The sequence below is a fragment of the Colius striatus genome, chromosome 3 (genome assembly GCF_028858725.1).
Source record: "Colius striatus isolate bColStr4 chromosome 3, bColStr4.1.hap1, whole genome shotgun sequence".
In the NCBI taxonomy this organism is placed as follows: domain Eukaryota; kingdom Metazoa; phylum Chordata; class Aves; order Coliiformes; family Coliidae; genus Colius; species Colius striatus.
In genome coordinates this window covers 67,187,182-67,203,868 of record NC_084761.1, presented here as the reverse complement: position 1 = coordinate 67,203,868, position 16,687 = coordinate 67,187,182, and the positions used below count along the sequence as shown (strand labels likewise).

General features: G+C 42.1%; 1 protein-coding gene across 1 annotated transcript; it reads right to left on the bottom strand.

The window, feature by feature from the left end:
* Positions 1-231: 231 nt before the first annotated feature.
* Positions 232-16,040, bottom strand: ASAH1 (N-acylsphingosine amidohydrolase 1). The gene is made up of 14 exons (XM_061993622.1): positions 15,859-16,040; positions 11,010-11,056; positions 10,729-10,819; positions 9,426-9,512; positions 7,937-8,015; positions 7,405-7,479; positions 6,632-6,677; positions 5,125-5,269; positions 4,020-4,074; positions 3,726-3,807; positions 2,968-3,099; positions 2,058-2,181; positions 1,850-1,906; positions 232-1,199 (listed from the first exon to the last, which is right to left on the bottom strand). The coding sequence occupies exons 1-14, from the start codon at positions 15,940-15,942 to the stop codon at positions 1,110-1,112; spliced, it is 1,194 nt and encodes a 397-aa protein (XP_061849606.1). The 5' UTR covers positions 15,943-16,040; the 3' UTR covers positions 232-1,109.
* Positions 16,041-16,687: the final 647 nt, after the last annotated feature.

Below are 16,687 nucleotides of genomic sequence, written 5' to 3'. Positions count from 1 at the left end.
GCAGCTGCTTCCCACCACAGCTCTCCCTTTCCACAGGACCTTCACTTTCTTAATTCGAATTCCAGCCAATGGTGTAGTGCCACCTGGCTTCCCTCCCCCTGCTTTCCAAACGCCAACCAGCCAGGCCAAATCCTCACACACAGCTCAACCATTACTAGGGGTTGCCTACTAGGGGTTGGCTACCTCTCATTGCAGTAATAGCTTTAACTGTCAGTTTAAGAAGAAAATCTATTTTTCAGACACTTTTAAAATCAGTTTATTTGGAAATGAACCCCCCCTCTGCCATGTTGTATGTAACACACACACGGTGAATTCCACAGGGGTATGAAATCAGTGCACATGTACTTTGGTCAGAGAAAGTAGTTATTAAGAATATTTATTATATTACTCTTTATTTTTTTGAGACAGAAAAATCTGTATTAAATTTGTTAACAGGCCAGGAAAGAGCTTTAGCAAGAGATCTGTAAGCCAGTGAAAAATGGCTCTGATTTGTTGGTATTTCCTCGAGACCCTGTTTATTGCTATTTCCCCAAGACTTTGTCGATATTCCCCAAGACTAGAGATGATGCTTGGCAGGTTACTTTATAACATATTAGAGCATATTGGACCGGAACACTAGCAACTCATCTGAAGTGCTCAGCAAAGACTAACAGAACGCTACTGTCCCAGATGGCCTTCTTGTACCCAGTTCTTTTTCAAGCTTGGTAGGTGCCATTTTAACTCGTGTGCTTTAGAAGTATTTTAAGGTAAAAAACCCCAACCAAACAACAAAAAAGTAACAAACCCAGAAACCAACAACCAAATCAAGAACACTGTCAAGACTGACGCGATCTCGAGCTAACTGCTGAACTCATTGGTCAGAAACGGCTGAAATCAAACCACGCATTCATTAGTACACATTTCTCATCAGCAGAACTGCTGAGCAGAAAGCAAAAAAGTCCAGTGTGAGATAAGGTCCTCCGTGGTTAGAAGCTCATTGACATTTCTATATAGCCATTAGATTTCTGAAGAAAGGAGTTAGTCTGAGGAATCGTTTTTTCCACAAGTATTTTTTTCTTGGAGGACCTGCAGTTTGGACAAGCAGCTTCCAACACAGGAAAGGTGCAGGACTACCAAGGGCTACAGGGATCTGGGCACTCCCGCAGGTAAGTCTCTGTGTGACCTTTGTCCACCTCCATCAGCGTTGTGCACACAGTCAGCTAACAGGCAGGTGGGAGGAGGAAGAAAGAAAAACAACAACAAATCATTACAATGATCAGTGAAGAATTGTCTCTCACACTAGCTGAACAGTTTGACTAAAACAAGCATTTATCTTCTTTAGTCAACAACATGCAAGCATGAATAGCCTGTGTCCTCAGCCAAGAATGCTGCCTTCACCTAGTACAGTAACTGAACTTTAATCATTCAAAAACTCTTCTTGCCCCTTTAGTCTTTATTTTTTCTGGACACCAAAACCTCAAGTTCAGACTAAAACATTTTCTGTTGCAAGAAGCGTGTGTCTGTAGTAGGCCTAAACCATGGAGTGCACTAACTTGTTTCATGCTCCTTATAAAAGTGTTTATCTCAGGTCAGAAGATGTCTGTAGTGCAAATGCTGCCAGAGCCAGTGACCAGAAAATGGCTCAGGCTATTTGGAGTTCTGAAGCTGAAGGGCCTTTGGAAAACAGCCATGCCAGCAATTACACTTTGCTTTTACAAAGTAACGTGGAATTTGTTTAGTTTTTGCATGCATGTTTTCACCTAAAGACCCCCTAAATGTACCACTGTGACCTCCTCCTTAGGCAAACAGTAGTTAGTGCTCTGCCCCCCACTCCCTCACTCTCAATCTTTTGCAAAACCAGAAGCCTTACCTTGTTGAGGACAGGCTTTGTGGAGAGAACATCGTAAATTGCTGGCGAGGAGATGTTCTGAAAGAAAGTAATACACTGATGTTAAGGGACATTAACCTGTTAGTGTAAGCGGCTGAGAACTTTTTTTTTTTACTGCTCAATTAGATAGTAACATAAAGCTTTAAGAGTACACAACACCCACACTACTTGAGATGGGAAGACGCTTTACCTCTTGCATTGTCTGGTTCAGGCATTTCATTGCAGGTGTTCTGCGATTATCCAAGACCAGCGGAGGCTTCCAGCGATCGTAGTTTGTTTCCAACACATACCATGTGCCTTTCTTGATATCAAGTCTAAGAGAGAGGAACACGTTTGTGTTTTGCTTGTCTGAGTATAACAGTAGAATCATAGAATTGCAGGGGCTGGAAGGGACCTTTAGAGATCATCTAGTCCAACCTCCCTGAACAAGCAAGTCCACCTAGATCAGGTCACACAGGAATGCATCCAGGCAGGTCTTGAAGACTTCTAAGGAAGGAGACTCCACAACCCCTCTGGGCAGCCTGTGCCAGGGCTCCCTCACCCTCACAGTGAAATAGTTTTTTCTTATGTTTAAGTGGAACTTTTTGTGTTCCAGCTTCATCCCATTACCCCTTGTCCTGTTGCTAGATACAACAGAAAAAAGGGATGTCCCAACCTCCTGACACCCACCATTTATATACTTGTAAATAAGATCTCCCCCGAGTCTCCTCTTCTCCAGACTAAACAGCCCCAGTTCCCACAGCCTTTCCTCATAAGGAAGTTGCTCCAGTCCCCTGATCATCTTGATGGCCCTGCGCTGGACTCTCTCCAGAAGTTCTCTGTCCCTCTTGAGCTGAGGAGCCCAGAACTGGACACAGGACTCCAGATGAGGCCTCACCAGGGCAGAGGAGAGGGGGAGCAGAACCTCCCTCGAGGTTCTTGTGTAACTACATATATGGTATAATTTTTACTACTTTTTTTAGGCCAGCTGGAGTATTTTTCAATGATGCTGATGAAGCAAGTACTTGCACAAGGGAAGTCACAAGAAACACAAGACAGTTATTGGTGGAACCTGTGCTCTTCTGGAAGGCTGAGTCAGGTGTCAGGTCAAGCATACTCACTCCCAAATATCCAGAGCAGCTGTCCTGGAACGAGTGATCACACATCCTTCTCCAGAATTTTTTCCACCCAGTATAAAGTAAGCTGGAGCCAGCAGTCTTGTATTTGTCAGTCTCTCTTTTGCATCCTGGTAACTGTAGATAGCAAAGTAGTGTTGGACTATTAAACGCTACAAATGGTTCAAGTACCAAAGAATAACTTTTACAGGCCCAGGAAAACTTTAGGTAGTTACACTTTTCTTTCCCTTTCATGCACGTAGGAGGAGATTGTATCAGAATGAAGGAACACATTTAAACAAAGCTCCTCCACTCACTTTGTACTTAAGGTAGTAGAGAGGTGCTCTCTGCACTTTTTCTACATTTAAAACAGGAATAAAATGGTGACATGCTGTGTCACATTCCCTCTAATTCATTTGCTGCATGAGAGCTTTGTTTCTGTTTACTTCTTATAATATGTTAATATATATACATATAGATACTAACATACAAGTTAATAATGTTGGATGTGTTTTGATGCAGAATGCTGTTACACATTTAGATACCAACAGGTTCATTAGGGAAAAAAAAATAATCTGAGAAAACAATTTGAGGAGTTTTAAGAGATGATGTATGCTGCCTCCTCCCACTCCAGAGTACCAGCAAACCCAGAACTAAGAACGGTATCTGTATCGATAGGTACTAAGCATACATCTGCAGTATTCATGCCAACCGAAAGCAAAGCAGATTAAAGCAGCAGAATATTCAGAGGGGCAGAGGAATACCTTGTTGCATTCTCTAATACTGTTCTTGTAAGAAAGCCCATCCACATCCCATCTCTTCTACCAAGAAACCACTCGAAGATTCCTGCAAAATACCACTTGTTACTGTGACTTGTTTTTGGAACCTTCACTCATGCCATTCCAACTTTCACAGCCTTAAAATGAATTGTGTTGTGTCTTAGTCATCTGGAATCTTTTCAGCATTTGTATGCCTGTTTATTAGTAGGTATTAACCTTGGTATGCCCAAGGTCTGAAAAACTTCTACAGAAATAACAAAAGAAACGAGCAAGACTCACCAATATAACCGCCATCAAGACTAAAACGCTCGTTCATTGTCAGCGTGAACAAGTCCTGAAAAGCATTAAACGAGTCAACTTTCACCCACTGCCACCCATTCGTACCAATAATAAACAAGACATGGCATTGCAACCTACATGCTGATTGAGCTGCTGCTTCGTTAGGCTCCTCCCCTGGAATAATGGGCTGCAAAATCAAGCCCACGCAGAGAAGAACCTAATTTATCACTGCTCGAGTCAGTAGAAGTGATAATTCATAGTCTGCTGACCTGGTATACCAATACAGTAAGCCTTGCTTTTAAGCTAAGCAAGTCCAGCCTGTGGCCATTTTTCCCTTGGCCCTTGTTGCATCATTGAATGATCAGTTTTCCTTCCTCTGCTCTATGTAACCTTCTCCTCAGACCCCCGAATACTACTCCAGTTTGAAGGTAGATGTTTAAGCCTCAGTGCTAAGTACATGCTGGTACATTACTGCCATTCACATGGGCATGCAGCTGCAGGGGATTCAATCTGGGCTACCTGTAACAGGCAATTCCAACTCAAATCCCAGTCTTCTCCAGATAGTGTTTCTTTCCGAGGAAAGTGGAATTCAGGTAGACTGCGTCATTTTCCGAATGGACTCTTCCCAATGTATTTGACCAGAACGCAAAACCAAAAGGATATAATGCAGGGATTTATGCCAGAAATGCTCTACTATGGAAAGGACTGCCTATAATAGAGGATAAAGGTAGAGCATGTAGAAAAGGAGGAGTTGTGTCAAACTGGAGGCCCTGGTATAGGTCTGTATTGCTGGTTTTTACATGTAGATAAACCCCAGATGCTGGGTGCCTCTTAACAAAAAATCCAGGAAAATCTTGCAGCATAGGCCTCTTTTTCCAAGAAGGACTGGAAAAAGAATTAAAATACATTTTTTTTGTACATCGTTTCACTTCTGGGATCACAGCAGCATCTACTTGCTAGCAAGAAACTCTGACCCAATGAGCACTTTATATCCACTCCATGTTCAGAATTCCACATTGTTGTTTAAGAGTTGTCCAAACATAAACATTTTATTTAGGCATGAAGGATTATTAACAAACTGGCAATCCCCATTCCCCACACTTACCGGTTTGACTCCAGACACCATGCCTATGTATCCTGCAAAATTGGTGGACCTGAATACTGTCTTGTTGTTTCTCTGGAAGTCCAGGCTTACCACTATAGGCTTCAATTCCCGAGTTATAGTCCAGGAATTATTTTTGACATCCCACCTGCAGACAACGGTACAGCATTTGAAACTTCCCTTTCTCAGTAGCTTTTAAAACTTCCTCTCACGGCATGCAGATTTCCTCTGTGTGATGCCCGTTCTCTCACCTTACTCCTGTCAGCCAGCACCACTGCTCGGTACTTACCTGAGCAGCAGCAGCACAAGGTCACAAGGAATTCTAAACACACAGGCAGAGAAAGGACCAGGGCTTGTTGGAACCAAAAGTATATCCCCTGCTTAACATGACACAGCACTGCCACTGCAGCTGTTTGTTTTGAGCAAAGGGAGGCTGCTATGGGCAGGGCCAAGACACCAAAACTGCTGCATCCTGAAAGCAGGTGTAGCTTGTTCTGCAGCAGAGATAGTTCCCTCCAATTGTTACTTTTCCAAGGGAGAAAATAAACCATGTACTGGAATTGCTCTAGAGGAAGGGAAGTCCCAACTCTAGTTTGTGAGATAAGCTAGAAGAATTTGTAGGAGAAAGGGTGCTAAAGAACACTTACCAGACCATTAAATTCTCTGGAAACAATCCAAGTTCTGCCTTAATTTTCAGGGAGCATGTTGCCAGTATTTCTGACAAGTGGGTGAAGTTTAACACAAACCGAAGCAAGGGACAGGTGCAGCCAGTTGACATTTGAGTCTTTGATATGCAGTTGTGAGTTCTAATGAAGATGGACATTCTAATTCCATCTGGGCATTGAGAGTTATCTGAGTGAGTGATGTTACAAAACATGCTGGCATAATGAAAGCAAAAACACTGAACTACCTGATCATGAGGTATGAGAGGAGAACTAAAAGAGAATCCAGTGCTGGGCAACAAACTAGAGTTTATATCCAAATGAATGACAATGTTACATCAGAGGAATACAAATCACTGGCTTCTGCATAGAAATGATGAATGAGGGGAAGTGCCAGTAGAGCACAGACAGTAACTACGGGGATAATTCGGGGAAAAAAAAACAACCTTGAAAACAAACCCTCATCCAACCCCCATTTCAGTGTATGCTCTAAATTCGATGCTTCCATCCCATCATGTAAAAAACCAGAATGCACTGTGCCCCAGAGGTCAGGTTACATGGACTGTTCTTTGGTTTGAGACCCTTTCAGCTGGAGCTGAGGAAACACTAAGCAAAAACACTGGACTGTTTTACAAAGTCATTCCAGTTTCACATGAGATTAGCAGAACAGTCCTATTGTTTGTTTTAGCCTTCCTTCACAACATGCAGTGCAGAATTACTTGTCACAGTCTTAACAACATTCATCACTTACACTCAAAGAATGTATGTAGAAATTTCACATTCAGGCGCCTTTTTCTTTGAGTTTAAAGAAAAAAGCAAAAATAGAAGGCCCGAGTTTAGGTACTTACCCAAGAAAGAGTCCAAAATCCAAGTTTCTGGCATGATACAGCTTCCCTACATAGCAACAAATACATGAATAAACACAAATTTCTAAAGAGACATAAACTTCAGCTTAGAAAACCAGGAAATAAGCAAGCAGCAAAATTATCTGGGAAAGTAAGCAGAGAGAATATCTTTGTCTAGTTGCCCTTTTGGTAAGCAAAGAAATATGGTGGGTTTTTTTTGACCAGAGAAGTGTTTTGTCATAACTGAAATGATGTAATCTTCTAAACTGCTGCCCGTCTCAGCCTCAGATGCTTTTCACATTATCTTACTGCAACACTAATATGTTGAGCTTCCTCTAAAAGTGAGATATTTGTAAGCCCCGTGAGAATCCCTCAGAAATTTCCTAAGCTGGAACAGGTGCAGACAAGGGCTGCAGAACTGAGTAACTTTTCTAACAACAGACCATCCATTTTCTCTAGCACTATATGTATGTGATAGCCAGAAAGTAGGTTGCACTAGAATCCCTCATGGCACTGAGAAAGCAGCAGCTGTCTGGATGGTGTTTCTTTCCCCTCAAAAAGCAAATGCCGCCTATTAAAAAAAAAGGCCAAAATCCAACAAAAAGCCAACCCCCAAAAGACTCAAATGCAGAACCAAGCCGTCTTTGAAAGTATTTTTCCCACTTTTTTAGTCTCTTCCACTAGATCTTCTTGCCTGCAGTTGAGGACTATGTTTGTATAACTGTGGTGGATGCTCTCCTACATAAAACTGTTAACACTATCCAGGATTGCATTACCTGTTTTATCTTCTGCAACTATGGATGTACATACAGTAAAAATTTCATAGAAGATGTTAAAAATAACAATTTCCCCTAGAACAAAAAGAAAAGAAAAGTTCAGTGGTTTGAAACTTTTGCCATGAACAGAAAAAAAAATGGTCAGAAAAAAGCACACTGCAAAGTTCATCATTTTATAGTATTTGTCGTCTTGCAAAATCAAGAGCTTCCTGAAAGGGAAACCTGTAACAATCAAATTTTAGAGCACAGGAGCCGAGACTCGCTGTAGTTACCAAAACTCAGGAGCAAGAAGACACAGCTCTACAGGAAAGTCCCAGCCTGATGAAAGGCTTACATGACCTATTGTCATCCTCCTCTAAAATACTGTGTTCATTTAGCGTGAGATGACATTCATTGTTTTAGCTACTTGATAATTTATTTGTTGAAGTCACCGACAACTACTACTACGCTGCACATTGGTGCGCATGTTAATTTCAAATGAGTCTGGACCCCTGGTTTTCCACTACGTTAATAAAGTGTTGGAGATGATTACCCAAAGGAATCCCAGAGGAATTTGCAATCCCTTGGAGTTCTTCATTGAAAGGATAAGGAAGCGTGGCAGTCAGATGAGCCTGAAAGGAAAAGTTTTGTGTGTTGTTTGTGTAAATAAGTGCTATTTTGCTACTTTAAAACCAATCTCTCCCCAACAGGCACACCCTTCTCACAACTATTAAACTGAGTATTTAATTCCTCTGCAGCATGTAGAACTTGAGGATGTTTGTAGAGTGCTTGGAAGATGAATACATACTTAGGGAAAGTAAAACCTATTACTTATCAAAATATTGACAGGTAAGCAGTGGAGATAAGCACAGTATCTGAATTATCATTAGCAGCAAGAGACAAAGTGATACAGGACTTCTAATGTGTTAAGAACTCAACTGGAATAGAGTCTGACATCAGTGTTTAGAAGAATCTCTAAGTTTCACACAGTGGTATGACTACCTGTACATGCTACCTTTATGTCAACCCCACTCAGGCACGTAGGGACACAAATGAAGTCTGGCCAACATGACCTAAGGCCAGTGTAAATAAACATGGAGGGCAGATTTGACATGATGCTGTCTCTAGCACTACACTGTTTTCCCCTCTCCTGATTCTATTCCAAAGCCTATTTTAATTGCCTGCAAATTATTTTTTAAGATGAGGCCTGGTCAAAGTTGCCCCTGTCATCAGACATTTATTACCATTTTAAATACCTGACTTTATTCTTATTTTAGGTGACTGGAACATCTTTCATACAAGGAAAGGCTGCGGGAACTGGGGCTGTTTAGTCTAGAAAAGAAGAGACTGAGGGGAGATCTCATTAACATTTACAAATATCTAAATGGTGAGTGTCAGGAGGTTGGGACATCCCTTTTTCCTATTGTATCTAGCAACAGGACAAGGGGTAAAGGGATGAGGCTGGAACACAAAAGTTCCATTTAAACTTAAGAAAAAACTATTTCACTGTGAGGGTGACGGAGCAGTGGCACAGGCTGCCCAGAGGGGTTGTGGAGTCTCCTTCCTTGGAGGCCTTCAAGACCCACCTGGACACGTTCCTATGTGACCTGATCTAGGTGACCCTGCTTCTGCAGTGGAGTTGGACTAGATGATCTCTAAAGGTCCCTTCAAACACCCATCATTCTATGATTCTATTCTACTGATTAAAAGGAGTTGAGCATGGCTTCTCTTTGCCATGATTTTTCAGTGATTTTGCCACAATGCCATATAGGTCTATCATGACTAATCCAAACTTGGAAAGACTTTTGAAAAAAATGAGATGAGGAAGACACATTTGCATCTGAGGTTTCACAGTAATTCAGAGTAGGTGACAAGGCAAAACGTCACCAAACAGGCAAAATTTCAGAGTAACTCTTGAAAAGAACATCTTTTGTTCTGTAAGAATTATCAGTTGTAACATTCTTAATCTCCAGATTTAGTGGCAGTTTAATTCTGGTAGTCAGAGCATACAGTAATAAAATAATTAAGCTGAAAATACTTACTACTTTCTTATCCACTATGTCGACAACTTTGCCGCTGGGGAAGAAGGTATTTACTATACTTTTTATATTCTGGATCACAGTCTTCAACTAAAAGAACAAGAGCTTTTATTAAGCAGAAGATCTTGAGCAGAAGAATTGCTATAACATTACCAGAACTCCTTCACACGCTTCTCAAGAAGTCATTTTGTTGAAAAAAACCCATATTTAAAGGAAGTGTTAAATGTGTTGTTCTTAGTTGGAAAAACACCCTTAACTCCCCATTAAAGATGCACTCTTCAAGCTTTAGTCAAATAACTTTCCAGGTTAGCTCCGACACGTCCCTGTACCAGAGACAATGACTTACAGGAAAAAGCCATCCTCATCTGCTGCAACTTTCATCACATTTTACTGCTCTGCACTCTTCTCTCTTTAAAAACGTTAATTAAATTTCTTTCCTTCAGCACTGATGTTCTTGAAGCCAAAAGGACTTAATATATTTCTTACTAAAGTACATGCTTTCCATTTGTGACATGCTAATGGCCACAAATAGAGTTCCACTCCATGTGACCTAACTCCAAAGGACATGAGAGACAAAACCTTTCAGAATTTAAGGTGCAATCTGAAGCTTCCAGAACCCACTGGCTTAAATGAGACTTTTAAAACAAATATTATGGTATAAGTAGAATTTGTCTGGCTTTCAGAGTTGAAAGGTCAAAGGCAGCAGGGAAACAGCAAAAATCCCTGGCCTGTTTCCAGGAGTTAAGCATTACTGAATTGAATTACTAAAGAGCTGCTCTAAGTAGTCTGAAATAGGCTTGAGTGTTTTAAAGATCGTTCCTGCTGTATAACCAGCAACCAGCATCCCTGGAAAGCGCAGGAAGTTCTTCATTTCCCCGTTGCCATTTCATCATCCCACACAGTGTTCTGAGAGAAGCAGGGATGTGCAGAGGAGAAGGGCTGCTGCCTCAGTTTTGCTTCAGTTTACTGAGGCTGTCCCTTTGGTCTACTCCTCCCCCTCCATTCTGCACTATTTCATGACTGAAGAGCTTTGATAAAGCTTTGTGACACATCAGGTTTTTTTCCCTTTACATCTCAAACATCAGTGCCCTTTACTTGATGCTGCTGGCTCAAGTGTTGAACAGAAAAAAGCTTTACCCAAGCGATTCTTTTGCTCTGGAGTCCTATTGAAGAAGTCGACTAGAAATACTATTCCTTTCTGAGAATTTTTGCACAGGTTTTCCGTGCCAAACCTTTTTTTCAAAATAAAAGGCCACGTGCTAGTTTTGTACCTGCTAAGCTTCAAAGCAAGCTCTGCATTTCATACCTCTGTCTTTTTGTCACGCATCAAGTTATCCCATCTTTTGCTGGGAGGTAGATCAAGATTTATGACATAAGTGGGTACATTCCCTTTGAACCTGAAAAATAAGCATCATAGTTCAAATTTAAAGGAGACTTTGACAACATATTTGTGAAAACAGGTGCTTTCTACCAGTAACTAGCATTTTCTAGGTCTGCAACAGGAACAAGTTGCAAAGAAAACCTGTTCAGGCTTGCAAATCACTGCTTTTCTGTAATTTGTTAGACAAGTTGAATCAGATTACTTACGTTGGTCCTGAAGGAGGGTATGTTTTACTCCTGCACTCTTCTCCATACTGTAAAGACAGCAAAACATTATCATTTAGCTTCTTTGTTAAAAGGCTTCACTACTCTAGAAGATTTAGTCTTGAATTAAACCTTTAGGACTAGTCAGCTAATTCAATACATGGCAATCTGACAATAAAGGAAGTCTTGGGACTCTGGAAAGGGTGCAGAGGAGAACACAAGCAGTAGGGGACAACAAGAACCTCCTCGTACTGTCTGACAGACCTTTGGACAACCTGCCTAATGCAGCCTGAGGCAAGCACAAGTTGATGGTAAAAACACAAACCCATTTTTACTCAGCATGATTCAATGAAAAGCACTTGAAATGCATGTTCTTTAGACGAGTTCAGAAATCTTAAATCTCTGCATGGACCATTTTGTTCTGTTCACTGAATTAATAATAACATTTTATAGCATCACTCATATGGACGCTGTAGTGTCGAGCTTCACAGCTGGCGCAGAGGAAGCACAAGAACCTTCTATTATCAGAGGTGCATTTCAGGAATATAACTAAAAACTAGTTCCCTTTGTTCCTGTGAGCATGGCTAGTTACAAATGAAAGCCTGAGAACTATATTTAGGCTTACTCGAAGTGAACGCAAGGGTGTTTTCCCCATCAATTATATGAAGTATGCATATACATAGAGAAACATATGCATCTACATGCCACAATTGTAAGTGGATGTTTTAGCCAGCGAAAGACAAGCAAACGCCTACCAGTCACACTTGTGCTTCGAGCAGGCTGAGAGCAGGCCGGACTGGGGCCCGGAGCTATCTGAGCACATCAGTGAGCACCTAAGGGCACGGCATGTGCCGCTAGGAAAAGGGAAAGGTACACATCCTATTCCAGAAGATCACACGAAGGCTCCTGAAGCACAAGTGTTTGAGAGACAGAAGGGAAATCAAAGTATGTAGGGATCCTTCTACCACTTCTCTCCTCAATTTCCAATATTTATTTGCCTGTACTAATTAGATTACTTTAGCTGTATGTCCTTACAACGCATTCTGCCTCCAGTGAAAACTGAGATGAGTTCCCTAGCAGCCATATACTTGGGAAGAAGCAAACTAATGTCGTTTTCTCTTTGGGATAATCACATTATCTGTTTTTAACACGTTAATCTAGAAAACACAATGGCTAACACAAATGCCACCGCATTTAAACACTGTAATGACCTGTAACAACTGGAAGTAGGAATTTTCAAGGGAGATTGGATTCTGTGTGTTATCACAGATTTTCTTTTTGTTTTGTTTCCAGTAGCTGGGAAAAAGCACGAGATGAAATCTGGTTTCCGAAAACCACGGGAGACAAAGGTATAGGACCAGTAGCTACACGTTCCCTAGATTTCACTGCGGGTCAGCTATACCCTTTGCACAGCTGGAACACAAAGGTCAAGCACAAGAGACCATTTAATCTTCAATATGAGGAAGTTTCAAAACAAAGAAAGTAGGGGGAGGACATCAGGCGACTAATTAGGCAACAAAAGTCAGAGGTTTCACAAAAAGCCAAGCAAATACTTAACAGCATTAATGCAATTGTCTTGTGAAATCTTCTGTCCTGCAATGTTAAAATCAATCACGTTACATAGACACCCTACTGCAATGGATGCACAGATTCGGACCTTTAGGAAATACCTGCTGTCAAAATATACTTCTTGACAGATAAAATCTGTAACAAAAGAAATCTCCGGAATGATTCACTGATCTGTTAGTATAGCCCATGTGTGCGGACATGAAACCGTGGTGACCATACAAACTGATTTCAGAGGATTTTCACTGATGTTCCAGGTGCTAAACATTATGTCACTACCAATGCTGCCTCCTGACATTTTAATCTTGTATTTGAAGCTATTTTTATCTTCCCAGCCCATTGCAGCTTAAGCCACAAAAGAGGTGGGGAAAGAGACAGTTAAAAGAAGTTCAGGAAGATACAGGGAAACTGTTCCCTCCTTACAGGTCAGTGATTTTAGACTTCTCACCTGTCTATGCATAAAGCATTTTAAAGAAACCAATAATCCCGAGCCCATACATCTTCCAAGTCTGCTAGCATTGATGGTAATATCTGAATAAAGCCAAGATTATGAAGAGTTTCTTCAGGTAAACTATTATATGAAGTTAAAAATATGTCAGGACAAGCAGAAAACTAGAAACAGTTGGGTTTTTTGTTTTTACACAAAGTTCTAATGATTACAAATTGTTACCTTTTGCAATCAGCTAAAGACTAACTGCAAACTTCTCTGACAACATATAAAGAAAAAAAAAGACACTCAAAGAATTTTCTTACAGCAACAGCAAGAACACCTGGCACTCTCTGTCACCAGGCTTAAATAAGCAGCTATGAAGTTACTGCTGTGGTCAGCGAGATCCTCCTCTGTGCAGAGGCTTGATACTGGAAGAGGAACAATAAATGCTGTCAGAGAGAAGCAGGAGCAGCCTTCCAGCATGAGAGAATTGCCTTGAGTTCCCAATGTGACAAGCCAGAGGTGCTCTACTAGAAAGAACCATCTGAAGCTGGGTCCCAGCAGGAGGTCATCATTATACACTTGCTTTTCGCACACACTGAACCCCCTAGGAGGAACACATCTGTTCTGAAACGGTTATTAAATGCTCTCCTTTATTTTAATTAACTCGCTTATTACTAGTAGGTTACATATTTTGATTATTTGATATACTGCTGACTTTTGAATTTGCATGTATGTCAATGATACACAAATGGATGCAGGGCAGCACAGGATTAAAACACTAAAAGAGAACACAGTGGAGAAGAAAGATAACATGGTATGGGGAAAGATGGAAATCAATAGAAAAAAACTGAAGTAGCATGAAAGATTTGTATTGTGACAGACTGTATGAAAAAAAAAGTACAGCAGAACAAGAACCAAACAGCAGGCAAACTGTCAAGATGATTTACGACCTGGAAAAAAATACACAAATGGTAACAGTTACTACTCACTGCAGTAAGGAAAATCAATGCATGGAATAATGATTGCTGAGTAAACATTTTAAAACCTTGTCTGATTTCATTAATATTAAACAGGCTGAATGCAGCTTGTCCAGTCTAAGGAATGCCAGCACTTTTTTTATTACCCTCAAAAATGCTTTTGAGGTGTACCATCTCTGGCATCCTCTTTGAGCTATGAAATAAAATTCCATAGTTTAGGCATTCAATCTCTTTCAGACAAAGTGATCTGTTACATTCAGTATCTTTTGGTCTATGAACTCTGTGATCCAAAACATTTTTCTCTCTGCTTATAGATGCCAATGTAACGCTCTGTTGTGCTGCAGCAGTCCCAATACTCCTTACCTTTCCCAACACAGAAGTTAACAGCACTCTTGCCACACTGAAGAAATGGGGACCAAGCCAATATAAATTGGTCCAAACTGCAAGCTGGACCTGAAATATGGGGTTCAGTATGGTTGAGGGGTGCTAGCTAAAACCTAAAGGAACTGGCAGTCTGCACCACAGAGATATAATCCATGCACATAGCTTCCACGTCCATTGTTATGAAAAGAACCCAATCAGCTGTACGTAAGAAGACAACAATCTGTGTTCACTCTTCAGCAAATCTTGCATCCCAGCATCTCAACTGAACATGTAATATCCAAGCCTGGTATCTGCCTGCATGGCAGAACAACCTGGACAACCTGTTGATACCATGCAAAGATGTCTCAAGGGCAATCAAATGCAAAATCAAACTCTAGTGATAGACTCTGCTGACAGCTGGCACCTTCTCCCCAACTCCACACCTCAGGAAGCTTTTGGCTCAATTCTGAAGGTGTTTTAAGCTGGAGCTGGCTTATAGTATTGGGAAGCTGCTCTTGGATAGGGAGGTGCACAGAAGAGGGTCTAATTCTGTGTAGTCAGGATGTCGAGCGAACATGGGTCATCCAGATGTCCCTTGCTCTTCAAAGCCTTCCCTGCAGTTCTCCCCTCTCCAAAAGCCATACTCATTTTCTTGAAATCAATATAATTTGCTAAGAAAAGCCTTGGAGCAAACACAAAAGAATGCAGGAAGCAGTACGTTCCCAAAATATTGAAAAATATATTGCAGAAGAATAGTTTTAAATCCATAGATATTTAAAAACCTGTCCTCTTCAGAGAGGATAAGGAGATTAAAAAACTGAAGAGATGAAAGAGTGCTTTGCTGTGTCAGGAATAAAAAATGCATTAGGAAGCAAGAACAGCTGTTTACTAGCCCAGGAGATGGAGGCCAACCTGTTCCAAGTAGCTCCCCACGATTCCCCCCAAAGTTACATATTTCACTTAGTCAGCTGAAAAAAAACCCCAGCAAAACCACAGTTAAAAAATGACGGATAAAAGACACCTCGAATCTACACTTCTCCCGTTGGGTGAAGCTACAGCCAAAACATTATGCGGATTCAAAGGCGTACATACTTTTAGCAAACCCTTCTTAACTTTCCTTTCGAAAGTCATTGCTCTGGTGAAACATTACAATATTTATGTTGTAGGCGTAGCTGAAACTGAACGCAGAAACGAGCAAGTGCTTGTAAATCACCCCCGATAAACGCCAAGACTTGTGACCGTGGCCACGGTCGCGTCGGTTGCCCAGGAAAGTAATTTAAAAGTGACGAAGCCCGTGAAGAGCTGTGAGGCGCTACCTTCGATTCACACGCGTGAATTTAAAGGCACCCACGGCCCCTTCGGTGGGGAAGAACGGCAGCAACCTGCTCCCCTCACATGCTGCGGAGCCCCGCCAGCCCCTCAGGCGGGGCGGGCCACATCCCAACCTCGCCACTTTCCCCCTCAGAGAGAGCCGCGGGGGGAGGCGGGGCGGCGAGGGGTCGCCAATGCTCACCGGGTCCGGCGCCCACACGAGCTGCGTCACGACGAGCAGCGCGGCGGGCGACAGCAGCGCCCGGCCCCAGCTCCAGCCGACCATCCTCCTTCCCGGCTCCGCTCGACTCGGCGCTTCCCGGTCTGGCGGCCCACATGACGCCGCCCCGCCCCGCTTGTCAGAGCAGGGAGGAGGCGGCGGAAGGGGCCGAGGCGGTGGCTGTGCCCAGCGCTCCCGCCAGCGCCCCGGCTCTTTCCGCCGTCGCGCAGGCCCTGTAGAGGAATTTGGTTTTCGGTCACAGGACCTCACCTACGGGTCTTCTGATTATCTCTAGGGATGGTGACTCCACCACCTCCTTGGGCAGCCCATGCCACTGACAACCCTCTTGGTGAAAAGTTTTTCCTCATGTCCACACTAGACCTCCCCTGGCACGACTTGAGCCTATTTTCTCTCGTGTTATCATTTATTACTGGAGAAAAGACCGACCCCCACCTTGCTACAATCCCATTTCAGGTAGATGTTGAGAGTGATCGTGTCTCCTCCCAGCCTCCACGAGGCTAAACAACCCCAGTTCCTTCAGTTGCTCCTCATAAGACTTAATCCTCAGACCCTTCATCAGCTTTGTTGTCCATCTCTGGATACGCTCTAGCATCTCAATGTCCCTCTTGTGCTAGTATCAAGCGAAAACCAGCAGCAGAATAAAGTGCATACTCCAAAGAGCTTACACTAAAAAGGTGCAATTTCATTGTAGGCAAATGAACATGAGGACATATATGGTTAGCAAGGGTTGGAAGCACAAAGAATTAATATTAAAAACTGAAGGGGGCTCTGTTTTAGCTTATGTCTCTTG